This window comes from Polypterus senegalus, unplaced genomic scaffold (genome assembly GCF_016835505.1).
Source record: "Polypterus senegalus isolate Bchr_013 unplaced genomic scaffold, ASM1683550v1 scaffold_5023, whole genome shotgun sequence".
In the NCBI taxonomy this organism is placed as follows: domain Eukaryota; kingdom Metazoa; phylum Chordata; class Cladistia; order Polypteriformes; family Polypteridae; genus Polypterus; species Polypterus senegalus.
The window spans coordinates 123,394-140,227 of NW_024377025.1; the positions used below are offsets into that span (position 1 = coordinate 123,394).

General features: G+C 43.4%; 1 protein-coding gene across 2 annotated transcripts in view; it reads left to right on the forward strand.

The window, feature by feature from the left end:
• Positions 1-14,312, forward strand: part of ttn.1 (titin, tandem duplicate 1) — a 136,560-nt gene extending 122,248 nt beyond the window's left edge. Inside the window, exons 97-105 of one of the 2 annotated variants that reach the window (XM_039742387.1) lie at positions 64-369; positions 462-761; positions 853-1,428; positions 1,787-2,092; positions 2,206-2,799; positions 2,918-8,841; positions 8,927-9,080; positions 12,526-12,810; positions 12,939-14,312. In XM_039742387.1, the coding sequence (XP_039598321.1) occupies positions 64-369; positions 462-761; positions 853-1,428; positions 1,787-2,092; positions 2,206-2,799; positions 2,918-8,841; positions 8,927-9,080; positions 12,526-12,810; positions 12,939-13,237 (8,744 nt within the window). In that variant the 3' untranslated portion in view covers positions 13,238-14,312. The remainder of the gene's footprint in view (positions 1-63; positions 370-461; positions 762-852; positions 1,429-1,786; positions 2,093-2,205; positions 2,800-2,917; positions 8,842-8,926; positions 9,081-12,525; positions 12,811-12,938) is intronic. The other variant, XM_039742386.1, reaches the window with a different exon arrangement.
• Positions 14,313-16,834: the final 2,522 nt, after the last annotated feature.

A 16,834-nucleotide genomic window follows, 5' to 3' on the forward strand; every position in this document is an offset into this window, starting at 1 on the left:
GCTTGTTTGAGATGACTGAGAATGTTTTAATCAATGGATTTTATGTTTCTGTTTCCATAATAGCTCCACCTGAACCTCCAAGCAATCCACCAGAGATCTTGGATATAACCAAGAGTTCTGTGAGCCTGTCATGGTCAAGACCAAAAGATGATGGTGGTTCACGTGTTATCGGTTATTTCATTGACCGCAAAGAGATTTCTACAGATAAATGGGTTAGACACAACAAGACTCACATTACTACGACAATGTACACGGTGACAGGCCTTGTTCCTGATGCAGAATACCAGTTCCGTGTTATTGCCCAAAATGATATTGGCTCAAGTGAACCTGGCCCATCATCTGAAACTGTTCTTTGCAAGGATCCATTTGGTAAGTCAACGGAGCTTCTTCTAGTGTTCTATGTGAACTTTTCAACAAGTAGGAGAAAACACAACTAACATCATTTATTTTATCTTATCTAGACAAACCAAGCCACCCAGGAGAAATTGAAGTGATTTCGGTCACCAAAGACAGCATCACTATTCACTGGGAGAGGCCAGAATGTGACGGAGGCAAAGAGGTCCTGGGATACTGGATTGAGTATCGCCAGTCTGGCGACAGTGCTTGGAAAAAGTGCAACAAAGAACGTACAAAGGATCGACAGTTCACCATGGGTGGCCTCCAGGAAGCAACAGAGTATGAATTCCGTGTCTTTGCAGAAAATGAGACTGGAGTCAGCCGGCCACGCAGAACAGCTATTGCCATCAAGACAAAATTGACTTGTATGTGGCTTTTATCAAAAGTCTTTTGTGTAATATTGTTTATGAGACAATACCTAATAACTGTTGTTTTTTGACCTTATTTTTTCAACAGCTGGAGAAGCACCATGTATTAGACAGGAAATGCAGGATGTCACCACAAAGTTGGGTGAGGCAGGCCAGCTCACTTGCCAGATCATCGGTAGACCACTACCTGATATTAAATGGTACAGATACGGCAAAGAACTCATACAGAGCCGCAAATACAAAATGAGCTCTGATGGGCGCAACCATTCATTGACCATCATCACAGAGGAACAGGAAGACGAAGGATTGTATACTTGCAGAGCCATCAATGATGTGGGTGAGATTGAGAGCAGTGGAAAACTCTTCCTTCAGGCTGCACCTCAGTTCCATCCTGGATTCCCACTGAAGGAGAAATATTATGCAAGTGCCGGCACAAGTCTGCGTCTGCATGTCGTTTACATTGGCCGTCCAGTACCTGCTATCTTGTGGTTCCATGCCAAGAAACCCTTGAAAGATTCAGAAACTGTTACAGTTGAAAACACTGAACATTACACACATCTTGTGATCAGGAATGTGCAACGCAAGGCCCACACAGGAAAATACAAAGTGCAGCTCAGCAACATCTTGGGCACTGTTGATACAGTTCTCAGTGTTGAAGTCCAAGGTATGATTAATATGCATGCAATCGATTACACCATTAATTTGGAGAAAGGATTCATTGTTAATCCATAGAACAAGTACACAATAAAGCCCTACATGATATTTTGTGATGTAGAACTGAAGCTTCTGCCAAACATAATTCCAAAGCATTCCTCCATGTGCTGATTTCATGTGACCTAACCTTTAGTCCTAAATATTCCTACCTCAGCTAGTCCATGCACATTTCTGTTTAGCTTGCTGAATCTTGCCTTTCATGTAGTTACATATTTATAGTTTTAAATGGTAATGTGGAAAACAATGATACACATCAGCTTCTCTGAGACTGAGCAGATATGTTAACTTAATATGCATGTATTTTCCAGATAAACCCAGCATCCCAGAAGGACCAATCGTGGTCGATGCCCTGTTGAAGAACTCGGTTATAATTAGCTGGAAACCACCAAGTGATGATGGTGGCGCCATGATTACCAACTACATTGTTGAGAAACGTGAGGCTAAGGAAGGAGAGCAGTGGCACCTTGTCTCCTCAGCAATTTCTGGCACATCTTGCAGAATTGTGAACCTTACAGAAAATGCAGGCTACTATTTCAGAGTGTCTGCACAAAACCAGTTTGGTATCAGCGAAACTCTGGAGATACCTTCAATTGTTGTTATTAAGAGTCCGTTTGGTGAGTATAGTAAGAATGTAAAATGCACAGTGTATTCATCTACTTCTCATTTCGATGTCTGCATTGATATATACAGTACATGTGTAAATGTGCATTTGTTCTGTTTTATACAGAGAAACCTGGAATTCCACACACTCCAGTGGTAACTGGAATAACAAAGGATTCATGTGTTGTTTCCTGGAAACCTCCTGCCAGCGATGGCGGTGCAAAGATTAGAAACTACTATCTTGAGAAGCGTGAAAAGAAACAGAACAAATGGATTGCTGTGACAACTGAGGAGATCCATGAAACCGTGTATACTGTTAAGGGCCTGATTGAAGGCTTGGAATACGAGTTCCGTGTGAAATGTGAGAACCTTGGAGGTGAAAGCGACTGGAGTGAAATCTCTGAACCCATTATTCCAAAGTCTGATGTAGCTATTCGGGCACCACAGTTCAAAGAGGAACTGAGAAACCTGAACGTGAAGTACAAGAGCAATGCTACCTTTGTGGTAAAGATTGTGGGACATCCCAAGCCCGTGGTGAAATGGTTCAAACAAGGCAAAGAAATAATGCCTGATGGAGAGAAAGTCAAAATCCAAGAATTCAAAGGAGGATACTACCAACTTGTCATCACAGCAGTTACTGAAGAGGACTCTACTGTATACCAGGTCAGGGCCACTAACCAAGGAGGATCAATTTCAGCTACCGTCTCCTTGGATGTGGAAGGTAAGAAAAAAATGCTCTTACTGCCTGTGGTATTTTGCATACTATGTTTTGATGTTTTTTAGATTCATTTAACTTTATTTGTTTATTTATTTATTTATTTATTTATTTTTTTGTATAGTTCCTGCCAAGATTCACCTTCCAAAGCATCTGGAAGGTATGGGAGCTGTCCACGCCCTTCGAGGAGAAGTGGTCAGCATTAAGATTCCTTTCAGTGGACGGCCTGATCCAGTAATTACCTGGCAAAAAGGACAAGATCTTATTGATAACAATGGTCACTACCAAGTTATTGTTACAAGATCATTCACATCACTTGTTTTCCCCAACGGAGTAGACAGAAAGGATGCTGGTTTCTACATTGTCTGTGCCAAGAACAGGTTTGGCATTGACCAGCAAACTGTTGAATTGGATGTTGCGGATGTACCTGATCCACCAAGAGGAATCAAAGCTAGTGACATATCAAGGGATTCTGTGACACTGACCTGGAGTGCCCCAGCCAATGATGGAGGAAGTAAAGTTACTAACTACATCATTGAAAAATGTGCCACCACCGCTGAAAGATGGATCCGTGTTGCCCAGGCACGTGACACACACTACACAGTTATTAATCTGTTTGGCAAGACAAGCTATCAGTTCCGTGTGATTGCAGAAAACAAATTTGGCCAGAGTCAGCCATCTGAACCAACTGATCCTGTTGTCACAAAGGAAGATAAAACAAGAATGCTTAATTACGATGAAGAGGTTGATGAGACAAGGCAAATACCATCAAGCAAAGCACCTCACTCATCCACCAAAGAACTACACAACAAGTACATGATCGCTGAAGAACTGGGCCGTGGTCAGTTTGGCATTGTTCATCGTTGTGTTGAAGTCAGCTCCAAGAAGACCTTCATGGCCAAATTTGCCAAAGTGAAGGGTGCTGATCAGGCTTTGATAAAGAAGGAGATTGCAACCTTTAACATTGCTCGTCACAGGAGCTTCCTATATCTCCACGAGTCATTTGATAGCCTTGAGGAGCTGGTCATGATATTCGAGTTCATTTCGGGTGTGGACATCTTTGAACGCTTGAACATTACAGGCTTTGATCTGAACGAAAGGGAAATTGTTACATACATTCGGCAAGTGTGCGAAGGACTGGAATATTTGCATGGCCAGAGTGTGGGACACTTTGACATCAGGCCCGAGAATATTGTTTACACTACAAGAAAGAGCAGTTTCGTTAAGATCATTGAGTTAGGCCAAGCCCGACAACTGAAACCAGGTGATAACCTGAGAATTCAGTTCACCGCACCCGAGTACTGTGCTCCTGAGATCCATCTACACGATATGGTCAGCTCTGTCACTGACATGTGGTCAGTCGGTACTCTTGTCTATGTTTTGCTCAGCGGTCTTAACCCATTCATTGCTGAGACCAATCAGCAAACAATTGAAAACATTTGTAACGCTGAGTACAGTTTTGATGATGAAGTATTTAAAGAGGTGAGCCTAGAATCACTTGACTTCATTGACCGTCTCTTGGTGAAGGAGCGCAAGCCTCGTATGACAGCTGCTGAAGCCCTTGAACATCCATGGCTCAAGCAAAAGACAGAGAGGATCAGCACAAAATCCATTAAGACTTTGAGACACCGACGGTACTACCAAACCCTAGTTAAAAAGGAGTGGAACGTAGTTGTTTCATCAGCCCGTATTGCTTCAGGTGGCGCTATTAGAAGTCAGAGAGGAGTCACTGTGGCCAAAGTCAAAGTTGCTCCAATAGAAATTGGCCCACTTTCAGGACAGGTTCTACACGCTGTTTCTGAAGAAGGTGGTCATGCCAAATATGTGTGCAAGATTGAGAACTATGATCAGTCAACAGAAGTGACCTGGTACTATGGAGTGAGACAACTTGAGAGCAGTGACAAATACGAGATTAGCTATCAAGACGGCGTCGCCACCATATATGTAAAAGATATTAACAGATCTGATGATGGAACCTACAGATGCAAAGTAGTCAATGACTATGGAGAGGACAGCTCCTATGCAGAGCTGTTTGTCTCTGGGGTCAGAGATTATCGTGAATACTTCGTGGGACGCACTGTGAAGAAAGTGAAGCGCCGTGTAGATACTTCCAGGCTTCTTGAAAGGCCACCAGAGTTTACTCTGCCTTTGTTCAATCGCACTGCCTACATTGGTGAAAATGTACGGTTTGGAGTGACCATCACTGTCCATCCAGAACCTCGCGTAACCTGGCTGAAGTCTGGACAGAGAATCAAACCAGGTGATGATGATAAGAAATACACTTTTGAAACTGACAAAGGTCTGTATCAGCTGATCATTCACAATCTTCAGCCAGAAGATGATGCAGAATACACCGTTGTAGCAAAGAACAGATTTGGTGAAGACAGCTGCAAGGCAAGGCTGACTGTTGTACCTCACCCAGTTGTAATTGATAACACAATGAGGCCAATGTTCAAACGCTTGCTTGCAAATGCAGAATGTCAAGAAGGGCAGAGTGTCCGCTTTGAGGTGAGGGTCTCTGGAACACCAGTTCCATCCCTGAAATGGGAGAAGGATGGCACTCAATTAGCATTCGGCCCACAAGTCGAAGTTGTTCACGAGGGCTTAGATTACTATGTGCTCCATATTCGTGACACACTTCCTGAAGACTCTGGTACATACAGAGTCACAGCTACCAACTCAGCTGGGTCTAGTAGCTGTCAGGCCTATCTGAAGGTGGAACGCATTACGTATAAAAAACGGGAGTACAAGAGTGAGGAGGAAAGACAGGAGCATGTAAAGAAGCAAATCGACAAGACTTTAAGAATGGCTGAAATCCTTGCTGGAGTAGAGGCTGTGCCCCTCACTCCTGTAGCACAGGAGGCATTAAGAGAAGCTGCAATTCTGTATAAGCCAGCTGTAAGCACAAAACATGTCAAGGGCGAGTACGAAATCTCCAAAGAAGAAAAGAAAAAGCGAGAGGAGGAGAAGAGGCTCAGAATGCCATATGATATCCCAGAGCCACGTGTGCATGCACCAACTGTTCTGGAAGAGGACCCAGAGATTAAACAATTTGTTCCTCTCTCAGACATGAAATGGTACAAAAAGCTGCGTGACCAATATGAAATGCCAGAGCCCATGGAGAGAATTGTTCAGAAGCGACCAAAACGTATTCGCCTCTCGAGGTGGGAACAGTTCTATGTCATGCCTCTGCCACGATTTACTGACCAGTACAAGCCTAAGTGGCGCATTCCAAAGATCTCCCAAGATGATCTGGAGGTTGTGAGACCTGCAAGACTTAGGACACCATCTCCTGATTATGAACTTTATTACAGACCAAGAAGAAGGTCCCTGGGAGACCTGTCTGATGAAGAGCTGTTGCTGCCAGTTGATGACTATTTGTCAATGAAGCGTACAGAGGAGGAAAGACTACGCTTGGAAGAAGAGCTTGAACTTGGCTTCTCTGCCTCCCCTCCCAGTCGCAGTCCAGTCCGCTTTGAGTTATCATCGCTGCGTCATCCTTCACCAAGAGCCAGAGTAGCCCTTGAAGAGAGTGAGGAGGAAGAGGAGGAAGTTTCCAAATACACAACATATCGCATACCATCAAAATATGAAGCCGGTCCAAGCTATGCTGACCTCCGTGAGCGCTATGACAAGGTGGTATACAGACCTCCAAGGCAGAAGCAGAGAGTGTTTGAAGATAAGGAAGATGAGGAGCTCCTCCGTCCTGTTGCTACCACACAAAGACTTGCTGCATACAAAAGCGAAATGAAGCGTATTGAACAAGAAGAAAAGACACGGGTGTCTAGACGAGAGAGAGAAGTTGTGTATGTTAGTGGAGAAACTGTGGAGGGCACTGAAATAAAAGAAGTCCGCACCAAGTCCCCATCTGTCTCACATTTGCTCAGAAGGCGGCGCTCACTGTCACCAACATATATTGAGCTAATGCGTCCTGTATCGGAACTAATAAAGCCTCGCACACGACCAGCAACTGTGGAACCCGAGACAGAAGTAACAGAACGAAGATCTCCCACCCCAGAACGAACCCGGCCACGATCTCCCAGTCCTGTGTCTAGTGAGCGCTCTGCTTCCCGATTCGAGAGGACAGCAAGATTTGACATCTTCTCCAGATATGAATCAAGGAAAGCTGCTTTAAAAACAGAGAGGAAATATGAAGTTGTCAGCCAGCAGCCATTTAGTCTTGATCATGCTCCACGCATAACACTAAGGATGAGGTCTCACCGTGTGCCTTCTGGTCAAACCACCAGATTCACTTTAAATGTCCAGTCCAAGCCAGCACCTGAAATAAAATGGTACCATAATGGAAAAGAGATTGAGGAAAGTAGCAAATACCGCTTCACCAACATGAGTGGTGTTCTGACCCTGGAAGTTGTAGACTGCCAGAAAGAAGACACTGGGACATACCGTGTCTGCTGCTCCAACCACAAGGGTGATGCTTCCGACTATGCCACACTTGATGTAGCTGGAGGGGAATATTCATCTTACTCTTCTCGTCGCAGGGATGAGGAACCACCCGTGCAACTTGTCCCTGATGTAACAAAAACAGATGTCTACCATGTGTCTAAAATAAAGAAAACAACATCCTCTGAGACAACTCTTGAGATAAAAGAAACAAAGACAGAAATCAGTGAGGCCAAGTACGAGGAGAAGAAAGTTAAGGCCCTGGAGGTTGAAGAGAAGGTTATCCACGAGAAAGTGAAGACCACCTTGGCCGCCAGAATCCTTACTAAACCTCAGTCCATCACAGTTTCAGAAGGGGATGCAGCCAGATTTGCTTGTGATATTGATGGGGAGCCAGCACCTACTGTGACATGGCTACATGCCGGCAAAACCATTGTGACCTCCAAACGCCACCGGGTGACAACAACACAGTACAAGTCTACTTTTGAGATTACATCTGTTGAATCATCTGATGAAGGCAGTTATACAGTAGTAGTGGAAAATGCAGAAGGAAAACAGGAGGCACAATTTACTCTTACAATCCGAAAGACATCTGCAAAGGAGAAGGCCCTTACATCTCCAGCCCGGGTGAAGTCTCCAGAACCTCATGCGAAACCAGATTCATTTAAATCTCCGAAACGAGTAAAGTCACCAGAACCACTTACATCTCCCCGAAGAGTTAAATCTCCACCACCTGCTAAAACTGCCGCTAGAGAAGGAATACAGATCCCCCCCCTTACTCCTCCAAAAATTGTCAAATTGCTGAAAGCTGAGGCAGTGGAGGACAAAGTGAAGTTTTCCTGTGCTGCTGAAAGCACACTCCTGAATGTGAGAGAGGTCATCTGGTACAAGGATGGAAAGAAGCTGACTGAGAGCAGCCACCATCAGTTCCATTACTCTGCTGATGGGAACTACAATCTCACAATTTTCAGCCTCTCAGAAGCTGACCAAGGTGAATACTCATGCGAAATTGTGGGAGAAGGTGGATCTTCCAGAACGTCATTCGCCTTTGTGGGCCAAGCTTTCAAAGCAATTTATTCCAGCGTCACCATGTACAAAGAATCAAAGGCCTTGGCCTCTGCAGAGGAGGCTCGAGGACTTGCCGTGCACAAGAAATCTTTAACATCAATGGAAGAGAAATTTGAGATTAAGGAGAAGCTAGTCAAAAAGGAAATGGTATATGAGGAGACTAAGTCATCGTATCAAGAAACAAGGACAAGCCGCTCTCAGTTGACAGTGTCTGATGGTCAGAGGGTAATCTTGAAAGCCAACATTCCTGGAGCCTCCACAGTGAAATGGATTCTTAATGGAGTAGAGATCCTTAATTCAGAGGATTACAGATATGGAATATCTGGAGAAGACCACACCCTAACCATTAAGAAGGCCAGCAAGAAAGATGAAGGGATCATCACCTGTGAGGCGAAAACTGAGCATGGTCTTGTCAAGTGTCAGTTTGACATCACTGTCACCCGCAAAGTTTCAACCGCTCCTGCTTTTGTCATACAACCTAAATCTCAGAACATCAATGAAGGACAGAGTGTCAAGTTTATCTGTGAGATCTCTGGAGAGCCCTCTCCAGACGTTGAGTGGCTTAAAGACAACATTATGGTAAGTGGCCTACAAACAAATAAATGAGTAAATAAATATCAGAGTTCTTACCAAACCCTTGCTAAACCTATCTTGTACATTTCAGATCTCTGTGGATCGCAACATTAAACTGAGCCGCACCAAAAACACCTACACGCTGGAAATTCTGAGTGCTGCCATTACAGATAGTGGAAAATACACCATAACCGCTAAAAATGTGCACGGGCAGTGCTCTGCTACTGCATCCCTAAATGTGCTTGGTAAGTTGCTCTACTCTATTCTTTAGTTCAACTGTAATGCATTCCAAGTTTCTAAACATTTATAAAGAAGAAACTTGAGTTTTATTGGAATGAGTTTATGAAAGAATGGAAATAAACAAGCATTAAGGGCAGTGGTATTGACATCATAAGACGTCATGCAAAGAACTGAAGCTCCTGCATGTAGCCTGCATGATAATAAGTGCTTACTCAATGGGTTAGCCCAATGACATCATGACTGTTGTACAAATGGGCAGCCAGCTAAAGTGAAGGCACATTACCTCAGCCCAGGGAACAGCAAATGCTGCTCTCTGAAAGAGTGGTGACATCTTTACAACCCCTGGCACTGACTTCTGTCTCTGCTCATCCTTTACATGACATTTACTAAGGACCTGAATGGCTACTGACAAGTTTACTAAGAAACAATTTTATTTTGACTCATTCACGTGGGTATGACGTTAATCTGCATCCAGCCCTGCATGGAGGCCCTCCAATCTGCAGGGAAAAACCTGGGGGTTGGTAGCAGAATTGGCACTCCAGCCACCATAAAAAACCTCCCAGTGGTTCCATTCCATCTGAACTATTGTGGTGCTGAGGTGTCACCTATTGCACGGCTGTACTCGAGTGCTAATCTGGGATCCTGAGTTGGTTTGTCATGTGGTGGGTGTACAGGCAATGCACTGTATCAGCGCATGCTCCTGACCTCTCTCACCCCTGAAGTCACATCTGCCATAACTGGCACTAATACTGGCACTAATAAATGGCAGGAGAATGAGCAACTTTCTAACAAGCCCATGCCAATCTGCATTTCCCACCTATTTGTTTTCACTTTTCATGCTACCATGATGCTTCTCTTCCGCCAGCACATTTACTAACTGAGCACCAGCGAATATCTGACCCATATGGATGTGCAGCATTAGTCTAACATAGTAAGTAACTGACAGTTCTGGACAACAGTCTTAGAAAGGAAGCCAAAACCAGCATGTCTGTGGTGGTATCTAGCTGCTCTAGAGGCTTTCTATCACTGACTGCAATCCCATCCCTGTGAACTCACACAAGAGGAGATCCCTTACACAGTTCTTGGTATGATGCCAGATGTCAATACACAAGTTCCATAATGCTCTGGTATTTAATGGAATATCTGCACTTACTAGCAGAGCATGAAAATCAAGCAGATGGGCAACATGGGACATCTGAGAGCCCTAATGCTCATGTGCAAGAGTGCAAGCACCTGAGGAAAGTTTGCTGTGGAGATGACCACATGTCCACATATGCTTGCACTCATCGCATTTATCCTCACATGCAAGTTATATCTGCTCAAAACAACCTCTTGCTCATACTTTCTCAGACCTGGCAAGGTGATGAGGGTACTGTTCTGCAATAAAGTCTCCTCCAGAGTCTCAGGTTGTCCTCCCAAGGCTAGCCTAAATTGTTCTCCTTGTCATGGACTTACAGCAGTGTTTCCTAATCGCTGGTCTGCAGAATACTTTTACTGGTCCACAAAAAATCAATGAATTCTCAGGCCATGTTTTTAGCCAATGTGAATAATGGCTTGTGTACAATTTTATTGGACATGAAAAATCCTTTGATGGCCAATAGAATCACCTGGCTCAACACAAGTTTCTCCGACTCATTCTCCGCCTTCTCATTCCAAGAATGGAACTTTGAACTAGAGAACAATGAAAGTGTATAGATATTTTCATTTGTTTGCACTTGCTTTTGTGGGAAGCATCTAATAATTTCTAGTTTAGAGAATAATTATTTGAGTTAGTTTTACAATTAGTTTCTGTTAAATTTGTCCTGTTAGTTTAGTTTACAAGTAGATCTCTCGCTTCTACGATTGTATGCGGTTACTATTTTAGTCAGTTTTTCATTATTTTAATTTCTCACAAATAAAACATAAATAATCTTTTATTTATTGCCATCTTTTTGTAACCATCATTCAACAGGAACATTCTACTGGTGTTACTCATTAAACAAATATTTCAATTTAAAATATCGTTTCCACACACTGCAAATTAGGACTACTTCAGGTGATTATAAAATTTTCCTTAGTTCATTTTTTACAAATAAGTTTTCACTCAACCCCAAAATGAATCGTGTTATCATTCACCAAAGTATTTATTTGTCTCTAAAAACAATGATGTTTTTAAACTTTTCCACGAACAGACCGAAGTTAATTAGAAAACACGGGTTTTAAGTTTTTGAAGGCAGTAGAATATGAATCTGAAGTTTCAGATCTTGGAACTAGTTTTTAACATTCCTAAAGTTTATATTCTGTCGGATCATATAGGCAAAACGTACAGTGAGAACGTACTATATTAACAAAATTGCTGGACCAATTATGACACAGAATCTTCTTCTTTCGGCTGCACCCATTTAGGCGTCGCCACAGCTGATTATCTTTCTCCATCAATCCCCGTCTTATACACCATTTTCTGCCACACCCAGTGCCTTCATGTCTTCCTTCACCACATCCAAAAACCTCCTCTTTGGCCTTCCGTTTTTCCTTTTGCCTGGCAGTTCCATCTTCATTACTGATGTACTCCTCATCCCTGCTCTGATTATGATATAGAATAAATAATTTTATTATATACTCCATCTCCCTGGTCTGTAAAGACCTTTTCAGTCTTCTGTGGCTCAAGTCAAAATGGTTGAAAACTGCTGAACTAGAGTCCTAGCTAGGGTGGGACATTACCAGTCCAATGAAAATAGGTTTGTTTGGTGTGGGTAAAGCTTCTAACAACAGGCCCTATAGTTTAGAATTCCATGTTAGGTCCAGCAGCCTGTGTTTTGAAGAGATACCCAAAGTTAAAATTTTACACATATGGTAGAAAGTATTAGTTCACCCACAGAATTGTAGATACCGGAACAAGAGGAGATTCTCAAACCCCAGCCTGATCTTGGACACATTAGCTATGCTGGGGCTGGAAGGCCTCTGCTTGTGAAAACCTTTTCTGGTTCTTATGGCCAGTAAAATGAGATGAGCAACCCAGGTTGGTTTTGTTTTGAGCAAATATATACAGCAATTACAGAGGTGCATCTCAGGAAGATGATTAGAAACACCCACTGACTGTTTAGTTGCTCCAGGATAAAACTGCACTGAGTATGTGGGGTCCACTGCAGCCTCTTCAGACCCGATGGACCATGCGGGATACAGTCCTTGATCAAAATCTCTATGAATACCTGGGGCCAGCAGATGTTTCTAATGGTCTGTGCCAACTCTTATGTGGATTATGAGAAGAGGGATGTCAGACACAACTCAAGGGCATGCACAGGGCCTTCTTCTACTTATCTCACAGTCCATCGAGTTCATGTGAAAAGACCACAAACAACGAATGAGATATCAGAGGCTGAGTCTGACACCCCATCGTGAGTAGATGTGATTCTGTGACATCGCCTCCTGTCATGTCGTTGTCATGTTCCTTTGTTTGCTATGTTCTCACAGCCCTGGTTGAAGAACCTGTCAGACAGGTAGTATTGGAGAAAAGTGCGGCAGCAAGCATGCAAGAACGTTTCTCTTCCAAGTCGGTCCACATGGCTGCCTCCACGCAGGAGGCCTCGTTCAGCAGTTCCAGCATGACTGAAGTGAAATTTGCAAGCATGTCCCAAACTAGCATGTCTTCCATGAAGGAATCCCATATAGCCATGAGCTCCAGCAGTGTCATGGGAATGTCCAGCCTGTCCCAAACTGCAGGTTCAACTAGCAGAATGATTAGACGTGGTGGGAAAGGTGAGACAGCGGTGCACGTAGTAGAGATAAATCAAACTTTAGATAAACTGATAGTTGTCCATTCTGCATGAAGCAATGATTTTACTTCCAACATTGAAATCTTTATTTTCCTCATCATTCTAATCCAGGTGCACCACCCAGAATTGAAGCTCTTCCCGATGATATCAGCATTGAGAAAGGGAAGGTCCTCACCGTGGCCTGTGCCTTCTCTGGTGAGCCAATACCTGAAATCCAATGGTCTCGGGGAGGAGAGGTGCTGTCAAGTGAGGAGAAGAGTGGACGGTTCCATATTGAGACCACTGATGACTTGACCACACTTATTATCACCAGTGTGAAGGAGAACGACGCTGGCCTGTACACACTAAAGCTGTCCAATGAGCTTGGCTCAGATTCGGCCACAGTCAACATCAGCATTCGATCGATTTAAAAGACTGTGTCCTCCTAGTTTTCAAGTGCCTTACCTCTTTCTTTTCTACTGATTGTTCCACAAAGCATATGGTTTATTGTTTTTTTTTTTTTTTTTGTAAATAGGATCTATTTTTGTACCTGACTTGACACTAATTTATGCCATACTTAGAGGTTTAGCGTTGTTATACAGCGCGCCAGACGAATGAATCATTTGACTTGAATGTGTTTATAAGCCACTTTTTTTTTTTTTTTACCAAGACATGTATATAATGTATATAGCCGAGATGAACGGTTATGGACGCTTTATACTTGTGTAATTTGTGACCGTTTTAAAAATATTGCAACGTATGAAACTGACTGGTTGACAGGAGAAAGTTTCCGAAAGGAGACGACTACCCTGGAAAACCTGGAAAGAAACCCTGTGCCTCAACGTGAAGTTGAAGTTTATAAGAATGCCTCAGCAGGTAGAGAGGCTCCCTGCTGAAGACTACCATAACCAAAGAGATCCTGGGGGGGCAAAGTGCACCCCCACCAAGATTCATAAATTCCGAATGCGAGGCTTTCAGTGCTGTTTACCAGTACCCTCCAGTAGGCAGCAGGTAAAGGCTCGCCATTCAAGCGACTGTGTCACCAACCATGACGTCACAAGACTTTGCTGCCCAGTGCTAGCGGCCTGCACTCGGCATGCTCAGTTTTTTGTGTGTGTGTGTGCACGGCATCTGGCCCAGGACCACTCAAGGTGGCTCAAAAAATGTAACATCTCCTGGCCATACCCTCAATGAAGCTGGCTTGAGTGCTTCTGGGCAGAAGCCGTGCCATCTCCTGGAGGCTCCCGCGGATTCACCGCATGTGTGTTAGTTTGATAGATTTAGAATTGCGCATCGTCACTTACGAGGGCAGCAAAAAAATAAAATAAATAAGGTTTGCAGATGTTGGTGTAAGAATGATGGATGACAAACCGTTTGAGTTGAACGTGCCCTGCAGTACGATTGGATTTCTTTCACTTAGCATTTGTGTAGCTCTAATGTTATTGAGCCTCCACGGGATTTGTTATTTTATTGTTTTGAAATAAAGCATGGTTTCTGCACCATAAAGTGTTTCCTTCTCATTATTTTACCTTCTGTTCATGTCAATGGTCTTCAGCTGCATTCGACTAGCACCACAAATCAGAAAGCTGGCATGAAAACACTGACAAAATGGGGCACAGAGTGGGAAAATAGACCTTTATAGTCATGCTAGTGTCCCTCCATAGTCATGTGACAAGCTCTTTAGCAATGCCCTGTCAAGGAAGGGTTACCCTCTCATTTGTGCCTGTTATGGTATGTTCTGCCTAACTTTGAAAATTGAAAAATTAAGAACCCTGAGTATCAAGAGTAGACCGTCTGACCTCAGTGAGAAATCCTTTTCCATCTCGTATGACATCCGCATGGCGATCTACCTGTAGAAAAGTCCCATAGCTCAATGTTAAAGGTGACAACTGCATGCACCCTGTGCTTCATTCCATACTCTCACTGGTGTGAAGACGTACTTCCAGTTTTGTGGGACAAACACAGGCTTAATCTAGAAAAAAACACCTTACATAGCCCCCTTCACTCTGAATATCACAGGGTGATTTAAAAAGCAGACAACGATAGAAGAGAAAGTAGAGCAGCAAAATGGAAACCTCATAATGGTTATTAAAAAGTGATAAAAATGAGAGCCAACTACTTAGAAAGGGTCAAAACACTCCCGTCCACTAAACACTTACATGAACACTGCACCACGAGCCTTAGGAACAAATGTAGTGCTCTTTATACCGCCCTGAGAAAAGTGTGCAAAAACATAAAAGTCCATCCATCCATCCATTATCCGCTATATACTAACTACAGGGTCACAGGAGTCTGCTGAAGCCAATCCCAGCCAACACAGGGCGCAAGGCAGGAAACAAACCCCGGGCAGGGTGCCAGCCCATCACAGGGCACGCACACCCACACACCAGGGACAATTTAGAATCGCCAATGCACCTAACCTGCATGTCTTTTGGACTGTGGGAGGAAACCGGAGTATCCGGAGGAAACCCATGCAGAAACGGGGAGAACATGAAAACTCCACACAGGGAGGACCCGGGAAGCAAACCCGGGTCTCCTATCTGCGAGACAGCAGCGCTACCCACTGCACCATCATGCCACCCAACATAAAAGTCAAATAACAGAAATTAAACACAAAAGAAACACAACAAAGGCAACCAACAAAAGCATCAGGACACACACGTGTAGACAAATCACTAGGGGATACGGGCTAGTAAATTGGTGAAATGTGCAAAATGATGGATGAGCCTTTTGACCTACACCATTGAATTCCATTATTAGTCTGCAACTCGTAACAATCAAGAATCATAATAAATGTTATGACAAATAGCTTTAATCTTATGGGTTGGATATCACAACAAAAGAGAAGTACAGAGATAGATATGGGAGAAAAAATCCCAGATAGATAGATGATTCAGAAAGTTGGTACCCCTTCACTTTTTGCAGAGTTCATTTTAAATGGTTAATTGTACTATTAATTGTACTATTTATGCCCATCAATCTACCCTCAATACCCCACAGTGACAAAGCAAAAACCTGTTCTCAAGAGATTTTGTAAATGTATTAAACATCCACAACTGAAGTCACTCTTTCATAGAAGTATTCAGACCTTTAGTTCAGTACTTTGCAGAAGACCCTTTGGCAGCTTCTCAGTTTGTCTCTACAAGCTTGACAAACTTAGATTTAGGCAGCTGATCCAATTCTCTCAGGCAGCTCCCTCTCAAGCTCCATTAGTCTAGATGGGAAATATCTATAAAGTGCAATCGTTAGGTCTCTCCACACATGCTGTATGATGTTTAAGTCAGGGTTTTGGCTGGGCCATTCAAGGACACTCAGGGACGTATCCTGAAGCCCCTCCAGCATTGCCTTGACTGTTTGCTTTGGTCATTGAACTGCCATCCCAGTCTGAGTTATTGTGCCCTTTTGGATAAGATTTTTCTTGAAGGACCTTTCTGTGTTTGACTGAATTCATCCTGCCCTCAAGTCTGACCTGTCTTCCTGTCCCTGCCATTAAGAAGCACCCCCAATGCATGATGCTGCCACCTCCATGCTTTTCACCCTGGAGATGGTATTAGACAGGTAATGAGCATTACCTGGTCTTCACCAGACATTGTGCTTGGTGTTCTTCCAAAAGAGATCAGTTTTTGTCTCATTACACAAGAGAATGTTTTTCTCACGTTCTCAGAATTCTTCACATGCCTTTCACTGAAGCGTGACTTCCATCTAGCCGCTCTGCCATTAACAACTGATTGATTAAGTGCTACTGAGAGGATTGTCCTTCTAAATGGTCCTACTATGGTTCTCCCATATCATAAGAGGACTTTAAAATCTGTTAGAGTGACCATTGTGTTCTTGGTTCATTCCATTCCCAAGGTGCTCCTTACCCAGTTACTCAGTTTGGCCAGACAGTCAACTCTAAGAAGAGTCCTGGTAGTTCCAAACTTCTTCCATTTCACTATTCTTGAGTCCTGTTTGTGCTCCTGGGAACACAAAACTTTCAAAATGGTTTTATCCCCTTGCCCTTATCCATCCCTAAAGTTAGACTTTAC